The sequence below is a fragment of the Phocoena sinus genome, chromosome 8, assembly GCF_008692025.1.
Source record: "Phocoena sinus isolate mPhoSin1 chromosome 8, mPhoSin1.pri, whole genome shotgun sequence".
Taxonomy (NCBI): Eukaryota; Metazoa; Chordata; class Mammalia; order Artiodactyla; family Phocoenidae; genus Phocoena; species Phocoena sinus.
This window is the reverse complement of record NC_045770.1, coordinates 48,671,481-48,687,056: the sequence shown is the minus strand read 5'-3', so window position 1 is coordinate 48,687,056 and position 15,576 is coordinate 48,671,481. Positions and strand designations below refer to the sequence as shown.

The window sequence follows — 15,576 nt, the reverse complement described above, 5'->3', positions numbered from 1 at the left end:
TGAGTAAAATACTATAAAATCAAGGAGGAAGGAGACATTAATTGTGCCTAGAGGGACTGATGAGGGCTTGCTGATAGAGGTGGCAATTTAATGGGATCTTAATATATGGGTATGGAGGAAAACGGCTTTCTGGGCTAATGGAACAAAGTGAACAATGGCAGGGAGATAAGGAAGTATAGCAAAGGCTCAAGAAAACCTTGTCCCTCATTGTTGTTAAATGATCACTATTGCTTTTGGGCTTTATTTATTCAACATATATTTCAGAGTACCAACCACATAGCAGGCACAGACAGGGTCCAAGAGGTAGAGTAGTGAAAAAAGATGTCTGCAAATTCCCAAATATATGGCTAGATGATACTAATGGACCAGATAAAGTCCAAAACTCATATCAAGCAAACAAGGTCTTCATAATCAGACTCAGCCCTACCTTTCCAGCCTCATGTTATACTACTGCTCTATGCTTCAGCCACACAGAACTCAGGACATATGAGTTTCCAGGTGTCTGATCATTGCCCAAACAGTTCCCTGTCCCTGAAATGTTTTTCCGTACTTTGCCTGGATACGTCTTACTTATTCTTCAAGAGCCAGCTAAAATACTACCTTTCTCTGACTTCCTCCAATGGGATGGTTCCTTACAGCATATTCCTTTAAAGCAGTTTCTACACATCTCCATTCATTCATTTATTCAGCCAGCCAGTCCAGCAAAAATGTTCCAGGTTATAAAGGTACAATGGTGGGAAAGATGAAGCAATTTTCCTCTGTGCTTATGATGTTTATACTCTAGGAAGAAGTATCAGCCATTAAAGAAACAGTTATAAGGTAGTGTGATAAATTCTATGAAGGGAAATCAGCGTCTGAAGTGGAAGCATGCAACAGGGAGTACTATGCCTAACCTTAGCTTCCCAGAAGGAGCATTATTTAAGCTGAATCCTTTTGGATGAGTAAGAGTGAGCCAGGCTATCACTGCATTATCTGCTAGATTCCACTAGACTATGAGAGTCAATGCTTTTTAAAAGCATCCCACGTGATTAAACAATAACAACACCAGGATTAAATGCTGGCTCAGATTAATTCTGTGTTACATTGTACTTTAGTGAGTCCCTATAGCTTTATTTCATTCTTCCTGTATGCAGTATTTCCTACCCTACCCTTCACCCCTTCTTCAGTCTAGCATCCAGAAGCTTCTTTGGGTGTCCACTAGCATCTCTCACATTTTAGTGTGCATAAGAATCACCTGGGGTGCTTGTAAAAACATAGATTCCTTGGCCCTACCCTCAGAGATTGTGATTCTTTAGGTCTCTGGTGGAGCTGGAGATTCAGAAATTCTAGTAATCTGCCTGGTAAAATCTGCTGCTACCAGTTCAGAGACTGCATCTTGAGTAGCAATGCTGTAGAAAAACTATATAAATCCTTCCCAGGATTATTTACCCTTGTTCTTAACCTGCTCTGCCAGGCTGAGCTCCTTAGAGCAACAGTGGCTTCTTTGCCTACGTATATGGGGCACGTGCCTTCAAAGGAGCCATTACAGAAAGAAGGGCCTGTGTGCGACTCTCATCCATCAATCACATTCTTCACTTGGACAACTGTTATATTTTCTCATTGCTTCCCACCTTAGGTCCAATACGACAAGACTACGTACAGGCTTCCCAGCAGATGAGGAGTGATGAGTAGAGTAGGCAGCAAAGTGCCCTCTATAAGGGAACCACAGGGAAAAAAGATTGAGGTAGGTTTGTGAATGAATAAGTAGATCAGGTCTTCTACTGGAATAATTAAAAGAATTATTCCAGTCTAAATAGGAGTTTTATAATTTCACAGAAAGAAAATGATGGGAGAATCAGTGAACTTTTAAGAAGGCTTTTAGTGATTGCTTGCATTTGCTTCCGTGTGTGTCATGTATAAGAGCCTTTAAATTTGACAAACACTTAAGGGCCATGAGGACAGGGACCATGTCTTCCACATGAACATACCCAACAACTTCCTAGGAGAGGGATGACTATTTAGAAGATTTGAAAATACTTAATTCTAAGAAGGAAATGAAACCAACTCACAAAAAGTTGGGAGGGTAATTTTATCATTAATTAGGTAATATATATAAAACACCTAGAATAATTATTTTAATTAAATTTAAATAACCACATGAGGCTTGAAGCTACTGCCTTGGAGAGCACAGGTCTAAAAGCTTATACAACATACTAGTTGGCCACTACATGCGTCTATTTGCTGAACTGAACTGATCCTTTTTCCCACAGGTATGCATATATTTAAGGTGAACGAGTGAAAAGGACAGCTGCCCCAGGGGCAGACCAAAAGGTGTGGTGAAAGGACAAAGACAGCAGGATCCAAACCGAAAAAAGAAGCTTCTGCCATATTGACCAAGCTTCTCAAAATTTAATATGCATGCTAATCACTGGGGTTCTTCTTAAGAGCACAGATTCTGATTTAGTAGGCCTTGAGTGAGAACTTAGATTCTATGCTCACAAGCTTCCAGGTAATAATGATGCTGCTAGTCAATGGGCCACATTTTAAGAAGTAAAGAGCTAGACGTAGGGCAGCCCACGAACCTACATAACTGCTATTGGCCCTACCACTGAATTAGCTATGACTTCCGCATTCTTGTCTCAACAGTTCAAGATGATTAAGTCAAAGGCATGCTCTGTTTTATCAAAGGCACCCCCCAATCTTATGATGAACATTTATTAAGCATCTTCTACATACTGGGAAGAATATTTATAACAACCCCTGAAAGGCAAATATTATTACTCTCGTTTTACAAATAATAAAACAGAGGCTTAGATGGATAATTTGACTTAACCTGACTTGCCTGACTTAACTCAGGCGAGTACTAACCGGCAGAGGTGGGCTTAGAACCCAGTTGCTCCTGAATTCAAAGCCTAGTCTCTCTCATTAGACTCTTGTTACACAACGTGTGATGCACAATTTAGCAGCAGCTTCACCTGGAAACTTATTAGAAATGCGTACTGTCAGGAGCCTTCCTACACGTCCTAAATCAGAATCTTCATTTACGATCTCCAGGTGATTCTTATGTACATTAATGTTTGAGAAATACTGAAAGATGTTCCACTTTTTGCCTTTTAGAGCAAAGTAACAAATGGAAAGGGATCTGCTGATCGTGGCAGTTGAGAAATGGATTTAGGTTGGCTAGGTTTGACTGTGGAACAAATATTGATAGCACTGCCTCTATTGCTAAATTCCTATTGCCTCATGGGCATAGTTAAGCCAATATTAAGCTGTTTTCTGGCACGTAAGTATATTTCATTTCTGGATAATACTACAAATCCAACAGATAAAAATATCAACAACATAGTTTTAACAGTGTTCACGGGAAACACCACCAAAAGAAACAAACTTGTTTGCTGAAAAATAAATGTACTAAAATCAGCAAATTCTTCAAAACTATCTCCATTATTAATCACTGCCAGAATGGTTCAAAGAAACAAACAATTCTGCTTTCTCTCCCTTCATGGATAATTCTGGAAAACCATCCAATTAAAAGTGAATAGTAGCCTAAATCACAAGGGTCTGTTTTTGTACAAAGTGACTCAAAGAAATTAATGCCTAACTCTCCAGCTCTATGACCAAGTGCTTGGTCATCCCATTTCTGCAATACGGCAACTTCCTCCTCAGAGAGTTCTTATTCTCAGCTTCTTGCCGCTGGGATCAATCAGAAATGCATTTTAAATCTTGTTTAACAACACCTCTTGGTCTCAAGCTCATTCTTTGGCTCCCAAATGAAACTCACTGCTAATGTGATTGTTTCTCTGTGTCCCTGAATCCACATTATCTTTTATTTTCTGTCATCCCCAACTCTTCTCACCAATCTTTCACTCACACTGTCAGCCTTTCCCAGGGTCGTTTTATCCCCTTTAAATCACTCTCTTGTCCTCCGCCCCAGAGTCACAGTTCTATTTTCATCCAGTGACCTTTCACATTTAAAGCTCTCCATAAAAATCCCACTGATAATATTGTAAGAATATTATGGTGGCTTTCAATTTGCTTTTACATAAATGATCTTGGCAGGCAAATACAATGGGTGATACTACTAAGGACTCTTAACATTTTTGTGACCTAACTCTTCCTTCTCCTTTTCTCTCATCTACTCTCCTCTCTTTTCTCTCTCTCTCACTTTCTTGGGAGGTTTTCCAAGACACAATCCTGGAATTTCTGGAACAAAGTTCCTTGTCTCCACTGTTATTTCTACCTCTGGAAATAAAGTGGCAGACAACAAAATGTCTCACAGGAAAGCAAAATCATTATACTGCTAATACTAGCTAGATGTTCCTTTTATTTTCAATATTTTCCCTTAGACATCCTTGATAATGTAGACAATCACTCTCCATACCAGTTGAATCAGTTCCCCTTGGCATTTTGTTTATTTCTACCAATATTTTCAAAGTGTAAGATTCCTTCTTTTGTACCTATTTTTTCTTACAATGGGACATATACAGATTCTTAGCCCTTTTATTTAAGGCTTTGGTGGGGTAAATTAGTTTCTTGTTTAGAAAATATTCACTCCATCCTCCACCTTGAATTTGGCAATATGACTTACTTTGGCCACTGGGGTGTTAGTAGATGGGATATGCGCAGAGGCTGTAACTCAACTTGTGTCTTGGGCTTGTATATTCTTGCCTCCTTTATTGAAAATAAGGTGACCATATGTGCGTGGGTTTACGTCTGGGCTTTCTATACTCTTCCATTGATCTATATTTCAGTTTTTGTTCCAGTACCATACTGCCTTGATTACTATAGGTTTGTAGTATAGTCTGAAGTCGGGGAGTTTGATTCCTCCAGCTCCATTTTTCTTTCTCAAGATTGCTTTGGCCATTCGGGGTCTTTTGTGTTTCCATACACATTCTGAAATTTTTTGTTCTAGTTCTGTGAACTAGAACATTGCCATTGGTAGTTTGATAGGGATTGCATTGAATCTGTAGATTTTCACAATGTTGATTCTACCAATCCAAGAACATGGTATATCTCTCCATCTGTTTGTATCATCTTTAATTACTTTCATCAGTATCTTATAGTTTTCTGCATACAGGTCTTTTGTCTCCTTAGGTAGGTTTATGCCTAGGTATTTTATTCTTTTTCTTGCAATGGTGAATGGGAGTGTAAATATTTATGCACCCAACACAGGAGTAACACAGTCACAGTAGGGGACGTTAACACCCCGCTTTCACCAATGGACACATCAACCAAAATGAAAATAAATAAGAAAACACAAGCTTTAAATGTTACATTAATCAAGATGGACTTGATTGATATTTATAGGACATACCATCCAAAACAACAGAAAACACTTTCTTCTCAAGTGCTCAGGGAACATAGATCATGTCTTAGGTCACAAATCAAGCCTTGGTAAATGTAAGAAAATTGAGATTGTATCACGTATCTTTTCTGACCACAATGCTATGAGACTAGATATCAATTACAGGAAAAAAATGTGTAAAAAATACAAACACATGGAGGCTAAACAATACTCTACTACATAGCCAAGAGATCACTAACGAAATCAAAGAGGAAATAAAAAAATACCTAGAAACAAATGACAATGAAAACATGATGACCCAAAACCTATGGAATGCAGCAAAAGCAGTTCCATCCGAAAAAAACAGAATACACTTTCTTCTCAAGTGCTCATGGAACATTCTCCAGGATAGATCATATCTTGGGCCACAAATCAAGCCTTGGTAAATTTAAGAAAATTGTAATTGTATCAAGTATCTTTTCTGACCACAACACTATGAGACTAGATATCAATTACAGGAAAAGATCTGTAAAAAATACAAACACATGGAGGCTAAACAACACACTACTTAATAACCAAGAGATCACTGAAGAAATCAAAGAGGAAATCAAAAGATACCTAGAAACAAATGTCAATGAAAACACGACGACCCAAAATCTATGGGATGCAGCAAAAGCAGTTCTAAGAGTGAAGTTTAGAGCAATACAATCCTACCTTAAGAAACAAGAAATATCTCAAATAAACAACCTAATCTTACACCTAAAATACTTAGAGAAGGAAGAACAAAAGAACCCCAAAGTTAGCAGAAGGAAAGAAATCATAAAGATCAGATCAGAAATAAATGAAAAAGAAATGAAGGAAATGATAGCAAAGATCAATAAAACTGAAAGCTGGTTCTTTGAGAAGATAAACAAAATTGATAAACCATTAGCCAGACTTATCAAGAAAAAAAGGGAGAAGACTCAAATCAATAGAATTAGAAATGAAAAAGGAGAAGTAACAACTGACACTGCGGAAATACAAAGGATCATGAGAAATTACTACAAGAAACTATATGCCAATAAAATGGACAACCTGGAAGAAATGGACAAATTCTTAGAAATGCACAACCATCTGAGACTAAACCAGGAAGAAATAGAAAATGTGAACAGACCAATCACAAGCACTGAAATTGAAACTGTGATTTAAAATCTTCCAACAGGGGGCTTCCCTGGTGGCGCAGTGGTTGAGAGTCCGCCTGCTAATGCAGGGGCCATGGGTTCGTGCCCCGGTCTGGGAAGATCCCACATGCCGCGGAGCGGCTGGGCCCGTAAGCCATGGCCACTGACTGTGCGTCCGGAGCCTGTGCTCCGCAACGGGAGAGGCCACAACAGTGAGAGGCCCGTGTACTGCAAAAAAAAAAAAAAAAAAAGTATAATCTTCCAACAAACAGAAGTCCAGGAACAGATGGCTTCACAGAGGACCATATATTTCTAAAACCAAATTTGCTATTTGGCAAAATTAATACATTCACTTGTAATGAAATTATTTTTGGGGAGGACTTTAATGCATAAGTTAAAATTTGTCATTTAGGTAATATTTTAAGGAAGGAAATGTTCTTATGCAACATGACTGAAATGCTCTGGGGAACTCTGAATTTGTTTTTTCATTAAATAGAACTGAAATTATGTGAACTAGAACATGTGACAGAAAAGAGGAAAACAAAGTATAGAACACCAAGGAATGAGAAAATAGACTGCAAAAGGAACAGTGATTTCTTCAAGGTCACCCAGTGAGTCAGGAACAAAAGGGAGGGTTAGGCCTATGTCCAGACACAAAGCACATTCATCTACATTAATGCTTGTGTGCTAAATCTGCCATTTTTCAATACACAATACAGTTACGTTTCTCATACATGGGGGAAGATATTAATATTTAATATTCTCTCAGGGTCTAGCACATGTTACTGCATATGTATTTATTGAATAAAATAATAAATAAATAAACCCCCATTAAGTGGAAGTTAATGACGCATGATTTCATACACATAACCTTATGAGATCCTCACTATCACCTCTGAGGTAGATATTATAATTCCTATCTTATATATCAATTTACGTCCAGAAGGAGTAAATGAATAGCTCAACAACACACTGCCATGAGAACTGGGACAGTTTCATCATACTTAGCAAACGTCTCTAAAGATCCTACCCTTAAGGAAGCTCAAAGAGGGTTTGCATTAAGTACAACAAAGTTGAGGATAATTTAAAAAATCCCTTTGAAGAACTCAAAATCAGATACAAAATTGATATTTAGGAGAATGAGAGCAATTTGATTAATTTGTTATACATGGCTGATTTTACTAGCTAATCAGTTGGGCTACCAATTGAGCATGTCGATACAAAATCCTTAGATTCTTATTCATAAATTATTTGTACATGAGGGCATCTGGAAGTCAGTCATGAAAACCCTAATAGAAGGCTTTGAATAAATATAGGTCTATCACAAGAAAGCAGTCCTACTTAACACGGTCAAGTCTCTCTGCTCCATGTCTACTTCAAAGCACTGCTCATCTGCTTTAGATGATGCCAATGGGTATAGCAAAGAGATTCACTATATTAAAGACATAGAATCCCTTAATATATATATGGATCCCTGCCTCAAGGGTATTTGAGCTTCTGTGACAACCTGTCATCTACCCAAAGCTACACATTGCTGAGGAATAAGTAACAAAACTTTGTTCTCAAGCTGACAGGCAGAAAAGGAGGGAGGGAAGGAGGAAACACAAGCAGCAGAAAGATCAGAGTTAAGTAAGATCTCAAACTCTACAGCCAGGATACCTAGATTCATTCTTGGCTCTGCCTCTTACTGTGCAATTTTAAGAAAGTTACTTAATTTCTTTATGACTCAGTTTCCTCATCTGTAAAATGGAGAAATTAATAGTACCTATCTCATAGGGTTGTTACGAGGATTAAATAAGTTAATATTTGATAAGTGCTTAAAGCAGCGTCAGGCATACAATAATCCTAATATAAACGTTTGAAAAACAAAGAAGGGTAGGAAGAGTGAGAGAGAGAATAGGGAATACTGTGTGTCTTTATAATATTTGCTTTGCTTCCTTCCAACAGAGTCGTTTACTTTCCACAGCTGGGGCCACTTGATTCCTACCGGTAAGCTTAACCCCATTTCCAGTCTGACCCCAAATGACTCTTGTTCAGAAAGATTTAAGAAGCCCTAGTTCAGTAGTTCAGGTGATTCAGCATTAAAGTCAAGCTCGCTGTTATTCCTGTCCTGACCCTGCGTCCCAGTTTTAATCACTTGTCCCTGTAACCAAGTCCCAACTTGCACTCCAGTTCTGGCATTCTGCTCCCCTGTGGCCGAGTCCCGGCTTGCAGAACCTGCTCAGGGCCTCCAGTTCCTCTGAGGCAGGTATCTCCCAAAGGGCAGCCTTTAGACCAAACACACTTTGGCACAGAGTGTTTGAACTTTTGAGAATTAGTTGCCTGTAAAATTGTATAAAAATTCAAATTTCTGATTTCTCTTGAGAAACTGAATGATCAGGCAACTCCTGATCCCATTTCCCTTTGGTCCCCACCCACTGGAGCCAAGTGGCAGCTGCTCTCACTTTGGAAGATCACATGCTCTCTATTCCCCTCTCTCCCCATGCCTCCTGCTCCATCTATTTCTGTGACTTGCTTGGTCCTTGTAGGCATTTGAGGTTGGGGTCTAAGACTGAGAATAGCCAGTACTTACCAAGCACTTTGTACTCATTTCATCAAAGACCAGGGATCCGTTTGTTCTTGTGCATTATGCCTGCAGCCCTTCTCTTTGCTTCAAACCTTCTGTCTGCATGCATCTGTGTCCCATCTTCCTAAATCACTCTCCTCTATCCATCAGCTAGGGCGACTCACAAAGCTTTACGACTTTATGGACCTCCATAAAGTCAACCACTCATACCACTGTGGCCCAGCACCACTTTCCAATCACCCCTGCCCAGCCAGACTGTCGTCAAGAATTTTGGCCATCATAGTGGTTATATTTCAGATACAGAATTTGGGGCTTTACTGATCTGCCTGTGCTTTTTATCTCATGCCCCATGCTTCTATAAAACCATACATCTTATTACATATAGATAGAATTCACCCTCCCAAAATTTTGTTCCAGTTCTTGTTAGAAGCCTAGCAAAATCCATCAAATATTTGATGATCACTTATTATGTTCTAGACTCTATCATATAAATTGATTTGAGTATTCCTTTATTAAGAAACCCAGAAAAGTTTGTTCAATCTCTTTTCAGGGAACCACTTAAGAAACTAACATTATTTGATCACAACTGGCTGCGGTTTACTTTTCTCATGATAGGCCCTTGTGCTTTACAAAACAATGAATCAAAGAGGAAAATGTCAGCATGCCTAAGCTGTGAGTTAGCAAATATCAAAAGAAAACTCACAGAACTCATGCTACACATCATTTCATGCGATTATCTGGATTGGGTAAAACGGAATATGTACAAAATTTTAAATTCAGCTGATTGAGTTCTATCGGTTTTTAAAGATAGTCTTAATAAAAATGTTACTTACATAAGGAATCGTGTCCAAAGTATCTGTGTTGACAATTATAGGAGCAGGGCTGGCCTAAAAAAGAGAAATAGAAAAAAGTTTTAAATAACAAGTTGTCTGTTCTGAGATAGGATCTGTTAACTTATTTAACCAAGAGCTCAACAGTATTTCTTGAGAACCGGTATAGGCACTACGTCAGGTGTTGCGGGGGGGATAAATGAAGTGGCTCAGAGTCCCCTTCACCCTCCTCCCTTCAAATATATGTTGGCTACATTGACCACATAATGATATGAAGTAAGCAACAGATCTCAAAGGTGAGGAAGTGAGGATTTGTGCAGTGTAAGAGGCAAGGACTTCTAATAACTTTGGCGAGGAGTTAAAAATTTCTTTATGAAACGGCTGTGCTAAAGAATTTTGATTTCTCTCTCATGGAAGCAAAATTAAACCTAAAACAATGCAACTCTTTTCTTTAAACTGGCTTTTGAGAGTATGTTGTATACAAAACAAAATAGAAGGGTTCACTTATTGACATCTTACATATATTTACTTACTTTTCATGCTGTGTTATACCTTTTCTTTGTCATTTATGCACCTTTGATGATATACTTTAGATATCCTCAGAAAATTAAAAATTAGTCAAAGGTGACAGAAAATCATATTATCTATGCTAAAGTTTCTTTAAAAAAATTGTCCAAAATACAGCCATTCCTTTTAAAGTTGAATAGGAATCTGTGTAAAACTGATACAGGAGTGTTACAAGCCAAGTCATTAGCAAATAAGAGATTGCAATCTATTTGCATCAACCAATCTGACTTCATGAATATTAAGTAGATCTATCTTTATTTTCTGTTTCTAGAATATTCACAGCAACTTTTCCTTCATGCCCTGAAGGATCTTTAATCTCCTTCCCAAACTGCAGATTTCATTTAGATAGAGGAAGTAGTCTCATCATGATTAATCGAGAGCTGTCCTATACGACACGGTAGTTTGCGCAAGTACCCAACTTTGGGACATTTCATTAGCTATGCCCTCTGGAGTTAACAGAGTTAACAGCTTTTTAATGTCAATCTGTGCCTATGGAATCCTAATCTAATGGCAAAACCAATGGCAATCCAGCAGATTTTACAGAACAAAATTCCAGGTTTTAACTAAAATCACTGGTCAGTGAAAACACGACCCTGTTCTACATATCTGCATAGTGGGTCAACTAAATACTCATGGTTTATTTGTTAACTCCTCATATCAAGTACCTTGTGGATAAATAGGGGCTCTGGAGAAAGACAGTTTCCACTGGACCTCACCAAAAAACAGTGTTTGTTAAGAGGCCTGTAGTATAGGGAGAAGAACATGAGGTTTGGAGCCAGAAGACATGGGCTCAAGTTTGGTTTACCAACTTCCTGATTATATGATTTGGGGGCTCAGCAACTTCTTGGTAATTTGATCTGGGGGCAAGCCCACTAACTCTCTTTGCCTCATTTTCCTTCTCTGTAGAATGGAAATAGAAATAATCACCTTCTAAAAAGGCTGTCTGAAGAATAAATGAGGTGATATATTTGAATGTGCTTTGTAAACATAAATTTCAGAATCAATGTTAAATGCTATCATTAGTTAATGCCCCTAAAGATGGACTATCACAAGGATGAAGTACCATTGGATGGTTTGTGAATTGTTTATGCCCCAGAGATCTCAATGCTATGTTAGTGGCCCAGTTGCACTAAAAAGAACTGATTAGATCATGAAAATTACCATTTATTAAACACATATTACTTGTCCATTTATAAGAATATATATATATATATATATATATATATATATATATATATCTCCTAATTTAATCTCCCCAAAACCATACTGATGAGGCATTACTGTCACTATCCCTATGTTATAGATGAGAAAACTGAGGCTCAGAGAAAATGACAGCTGAGATTTCACACCAGCCTTTCTGATCCACGTTTTCCACACTGAGTTGTTCTATGATTCCATTATCTAGGAGTCTCCATCACAAGAGTCCTGCAGTGATTTGAGATCTCTAGCAAGAGCAGCAAGTAAGACCCAGGCAAAGCAAAGACCACCCTGAAGGTAAGAGATGCGGCAGGATCTTGCATATTAGATGTTGAAAGCAAACTGGTAATTCCTTAATGTTTTTTTTTTGTTGTTGTTTGTTTTTTAGTTTTGATGATGTTTCTTCTGCGCTTTCTAATTGGTTCCCAGGACTCCCAAAAGATTTGTGTCTTGTCTCCTTGACTAGACTTCAAACTTTCTGAGTATCATATGCAATACTTGTATTTCCCCTTATTTTCTACTACACTTTGATCAATAAGTATGCATTGATTTGATTTGGGACTTTCAACTCATCTTACTCTTGTTTTCCTTCTATAAATTGCATTAATGTAGTCTGGAAATAAATATTATGCATAGGCTCAGTTCCTATACAATGATATTTATACTTTTGTATGTTTCTATTGCTATTTTCCATTTCATGTATGTAAATTTGGTCTTTCCAATGAGACTCTCTCATTGACAAGGACTGTATACTTTCCTAGATTTTTTCACAGCATCTGGGTACACAGAAGGAGCTCAGGAAATACGTAGGATTACTGACTAAATGTAGCTGTAAAGTATAGTACAAAGGAAAGTAATATCTCACTGAAAGCTTTGGAGAGCATTTCTGAGATAACCTCAAAATATCTTATGTTACCAACAAAACTGTGATGACTTTTCCAATATCTACTATCACCTTCTTTCTTTAACCAGGCACCAACACTTAATTATCCAGTTTTTTGAAATAATAATTAATTATTTCATAAATGCAGGATGTAAAAGCATTTATGCATTTATGCATTGAAATACAATCTATGTAATGTGGAAAGTTCATTGCTCCTTCTTGGTGTTAAAAAGATCCAGAAGCACAGTTAATTCCTACATCTACAAAAGTCACTAAAAATGCATGAACAAACGTGTGTGGATTGTGTGAACAAACATACATCACATACATCTGACACTGGCAACTCCCTGATGTGAGTGCCAAGGAGATGCCAGGGTGGGCTATTCTGAATAACACAATATCCCACGACATCAGACTTTCTGAAGATTCCCCATTGCTCTGCTCCAGGATCCCCACAGCCCTCCCCAGACCATTTTCCCAGAAGCTTCCTGGAATCTTTTAGGTACTCAATGGCACATAACAGCAGAGAATGAAAGCCCCGAGTTGTAGTAGCACAGAGTGCAGTAGAGTTCTAGGTATGGCCCATGAATGTGCTTTTCTCTCCAGCTGTTAATGTCAGATTTTCTCTTGGCTTAGCCTGACTCCTGTTTCTTTTCTCTCTTTTGAGATCATGTGAGTCCATGCCAAGTTTGATCAAGTTTGGTTTCTGAGTCTGAAAACCAGTTCCCCAGTTACTTTGATAATTCCCTCTAAGCTTCATCTCCACACTTCACACTGCCTCGCCATACACACCTTCTCTCTCCATATTGGATATTCTCTTTAACTGAACCCCTAAATCAAATGGATGACTTAGCAGATTCCAGCATCCCCCTTCAATATGCTTATTTCCATTAACTGGAAAGAGATTTCAGTATCAAATACAAACTCCCCCCCCCCCCCCCCAAAAAAAAAACTCTCCTTTAAACCAGAAGCTTAAAGGCTTGTCTTCATGTAAATATAAAGGCTTAAGAAAATTCATCTCTCTTGCACGACCCAGCTATAAGATGTAAATGGTTTGCCTCTTATATTACGTTCTCTTCCATGTGGGAAAAAAACTAGTTTATAGCAAGAGGGAAGAATAAAGATAATCATAGAGAAGCCAGATGCAAGCAGAGAAAATACTGATACAATTTAAATTATTAGATCAAGTTATTCATAAACTCCTGCCACCTTCCTGTCCTTGGGTTCCATGGGATACCCAAATATTACATCAATAACTTTGCTTATGATAGTAAAAGAGAAACTAAACTTCTCTTGCTTGCCACTAAGAGAATGTAACTAATAAAGAATCTTATATAGTGAATGCAAATTTTCAAAGAAGTTCATTAATTCCAACTGATGTGATATTTGTTAAGTGCCAGATCTGTGAAATACCTCTGACATAAATGGGCGGGTGGTCACCAAGCCAGAGGAAGACTCTTCAAGCAAGGTATTGGCAGGGGTGGTAGAGCAGCCAGTCAGTCAAAGAACATACTCTGCGAGGCTTAGGTCCGACAAGTACAGGCTAACCAGTGGGAGGGTCAAAAGACCGAATCCAGGCCTATACCTAAACTTTTAAGAAGCGAAGTAGAGAAGAAGAGAAACCCACACAGCCAAGGGACCCAGATACAGCACGAACTGAATAGTAACGTTGATGCGGCTAGGAATTGTGCAGGGATTTCAACTGACCTGGAACATGCAAGTAGAAGGCAGGTAGTTGACAGTAGGCCAAATTAACAGGAGGTAAATGTGGCAAGAATAACTTGTGAGCTGTCTGGGGGCCTAGAATCTTTGGCTTATCTTCTTAAAGGACAAGGCTCCTGAATATGCAAGAAGTAACACAGGCTCTATCTACAGTGTGGCGTGACAACTTAAAACAGAATGGAACTCACTGACAGTTTTAAAATGAGTCCATTTGTGTGTGCATATGATTTCACTGAGAGAGGTGGAGATCCCAGAACCTCAAGATAAATATTAGCTGGTTTAGATTGGATGCTACAAGATACCATATTAACAGTCTTTTAGCTTCACGATTCCCACAGAGGGCTGTCATCAGGGTGAGCCCCAGTCAGACCACGTCCCGATCCTAACCAGGGGAGTAGAACATGGGGGTTACTACCCACATACCCAATCAGGTCTGAAATGAGATATCTCCCATTAAGTACTGATTTGGTATGCTGAAGACTGAACTCAGGACAACGTTATTTTTGTTAGGTTTTCTCCCTAATCCTCCATCATGTTGGCCCATTCTGGAAATTAAAAACTGTGATGTGGTTGGGGGGACTTCTGCCTCAATTTACTGCCTGTAGTTCTCTTCTGGACTGAAACCCTTTCTTCCTTCTCCTTCTTTCCCACAATCTGTTGGGTGGAGCCACACACCCCTAGTTGTCCGCAGGTAAGGTCCTACTCTTACTTGAAGGAGATACCAGGATTTACCTACTTGAAGGATCTGTAGTTGCCTGGTTGATCATCATCACTGGCTGAGCATCATGGCCACCTGGAATCTCACGGTACCATGACCCACCATACCCAGAGCTCCTGATATGTTAACCCTGGGATGGATAATAATAAAGGCAAATACTTATACGGCACTTCTTTGTATCAATTAACTTATTTAATCCTCACATAACCCAATGAGACACTGTTATTCTCAATTTACAGGTGAGAAAATAGAGGTTAGGTAACTTTCCCAAAGTCAGACATCTGATAAATAGATTGTCTTCAGACCCAAACAATCTGACAGTCTGGCTCAGAGTCCATGCTCTTTTTTTTTCTTAAGCTATATACTTTTATGTTATTTATTTTTTTTTACCATATTTTAAATTGAAGTATAGTTCATTTACAATGTTGTGTTAGTTTTAGATATACAGCAAAGTGATTTAGTTACACATACATATATGTATTCATTTTTACGTATTTTTTTCAGATTCTTTTCCATTATAGGTTATTACAAGATAATGAATATAGTTCCCTGTGCTATACAAGTAGGTCCTTGTTGTTTATCTATTTTATATATAGTAGTGTGTATCTGTTAATCCAAACTCCTAATTTATCCTCCTCTCAACCCCGAGTCCATGCTCTTGACAATCACG

The 15,576-nt window shown here is 38.4% G+C and overlaps 1 protein-coding gene across 11 annotated transcripts in view; it reads right to left on the bottom strand.

Moving 5' to 3' along the window:
* The window catches only part of DLG2 (discs large MAGUK scaffold protein 2), a 2,048,212-nt gene that overhangs the window by 748,837 nt on the left and 1,283,799 nt on the right, over window positions 1-15,576 (bottom strand). For 10 of the 11 annotated variants that reach the window (XM_032641314.1, XM_032641323.1, XM_032641315.1 and 7 more), the window contains one exon: window positions 9,823-9,876. The exons of the other annotated variant lie outside the window; for it this stretch is intronic. In XM_032641314.1, coding sequence (XP_032497205.1) covers window positions 9,823-9,876 — 54 coding nt within the window. The remainder of the gene's footprint in view (window positions 1-9,822; window positions 9,877-15,576) is intronic. 11 annotated transcript variants of the gene reach the window in all.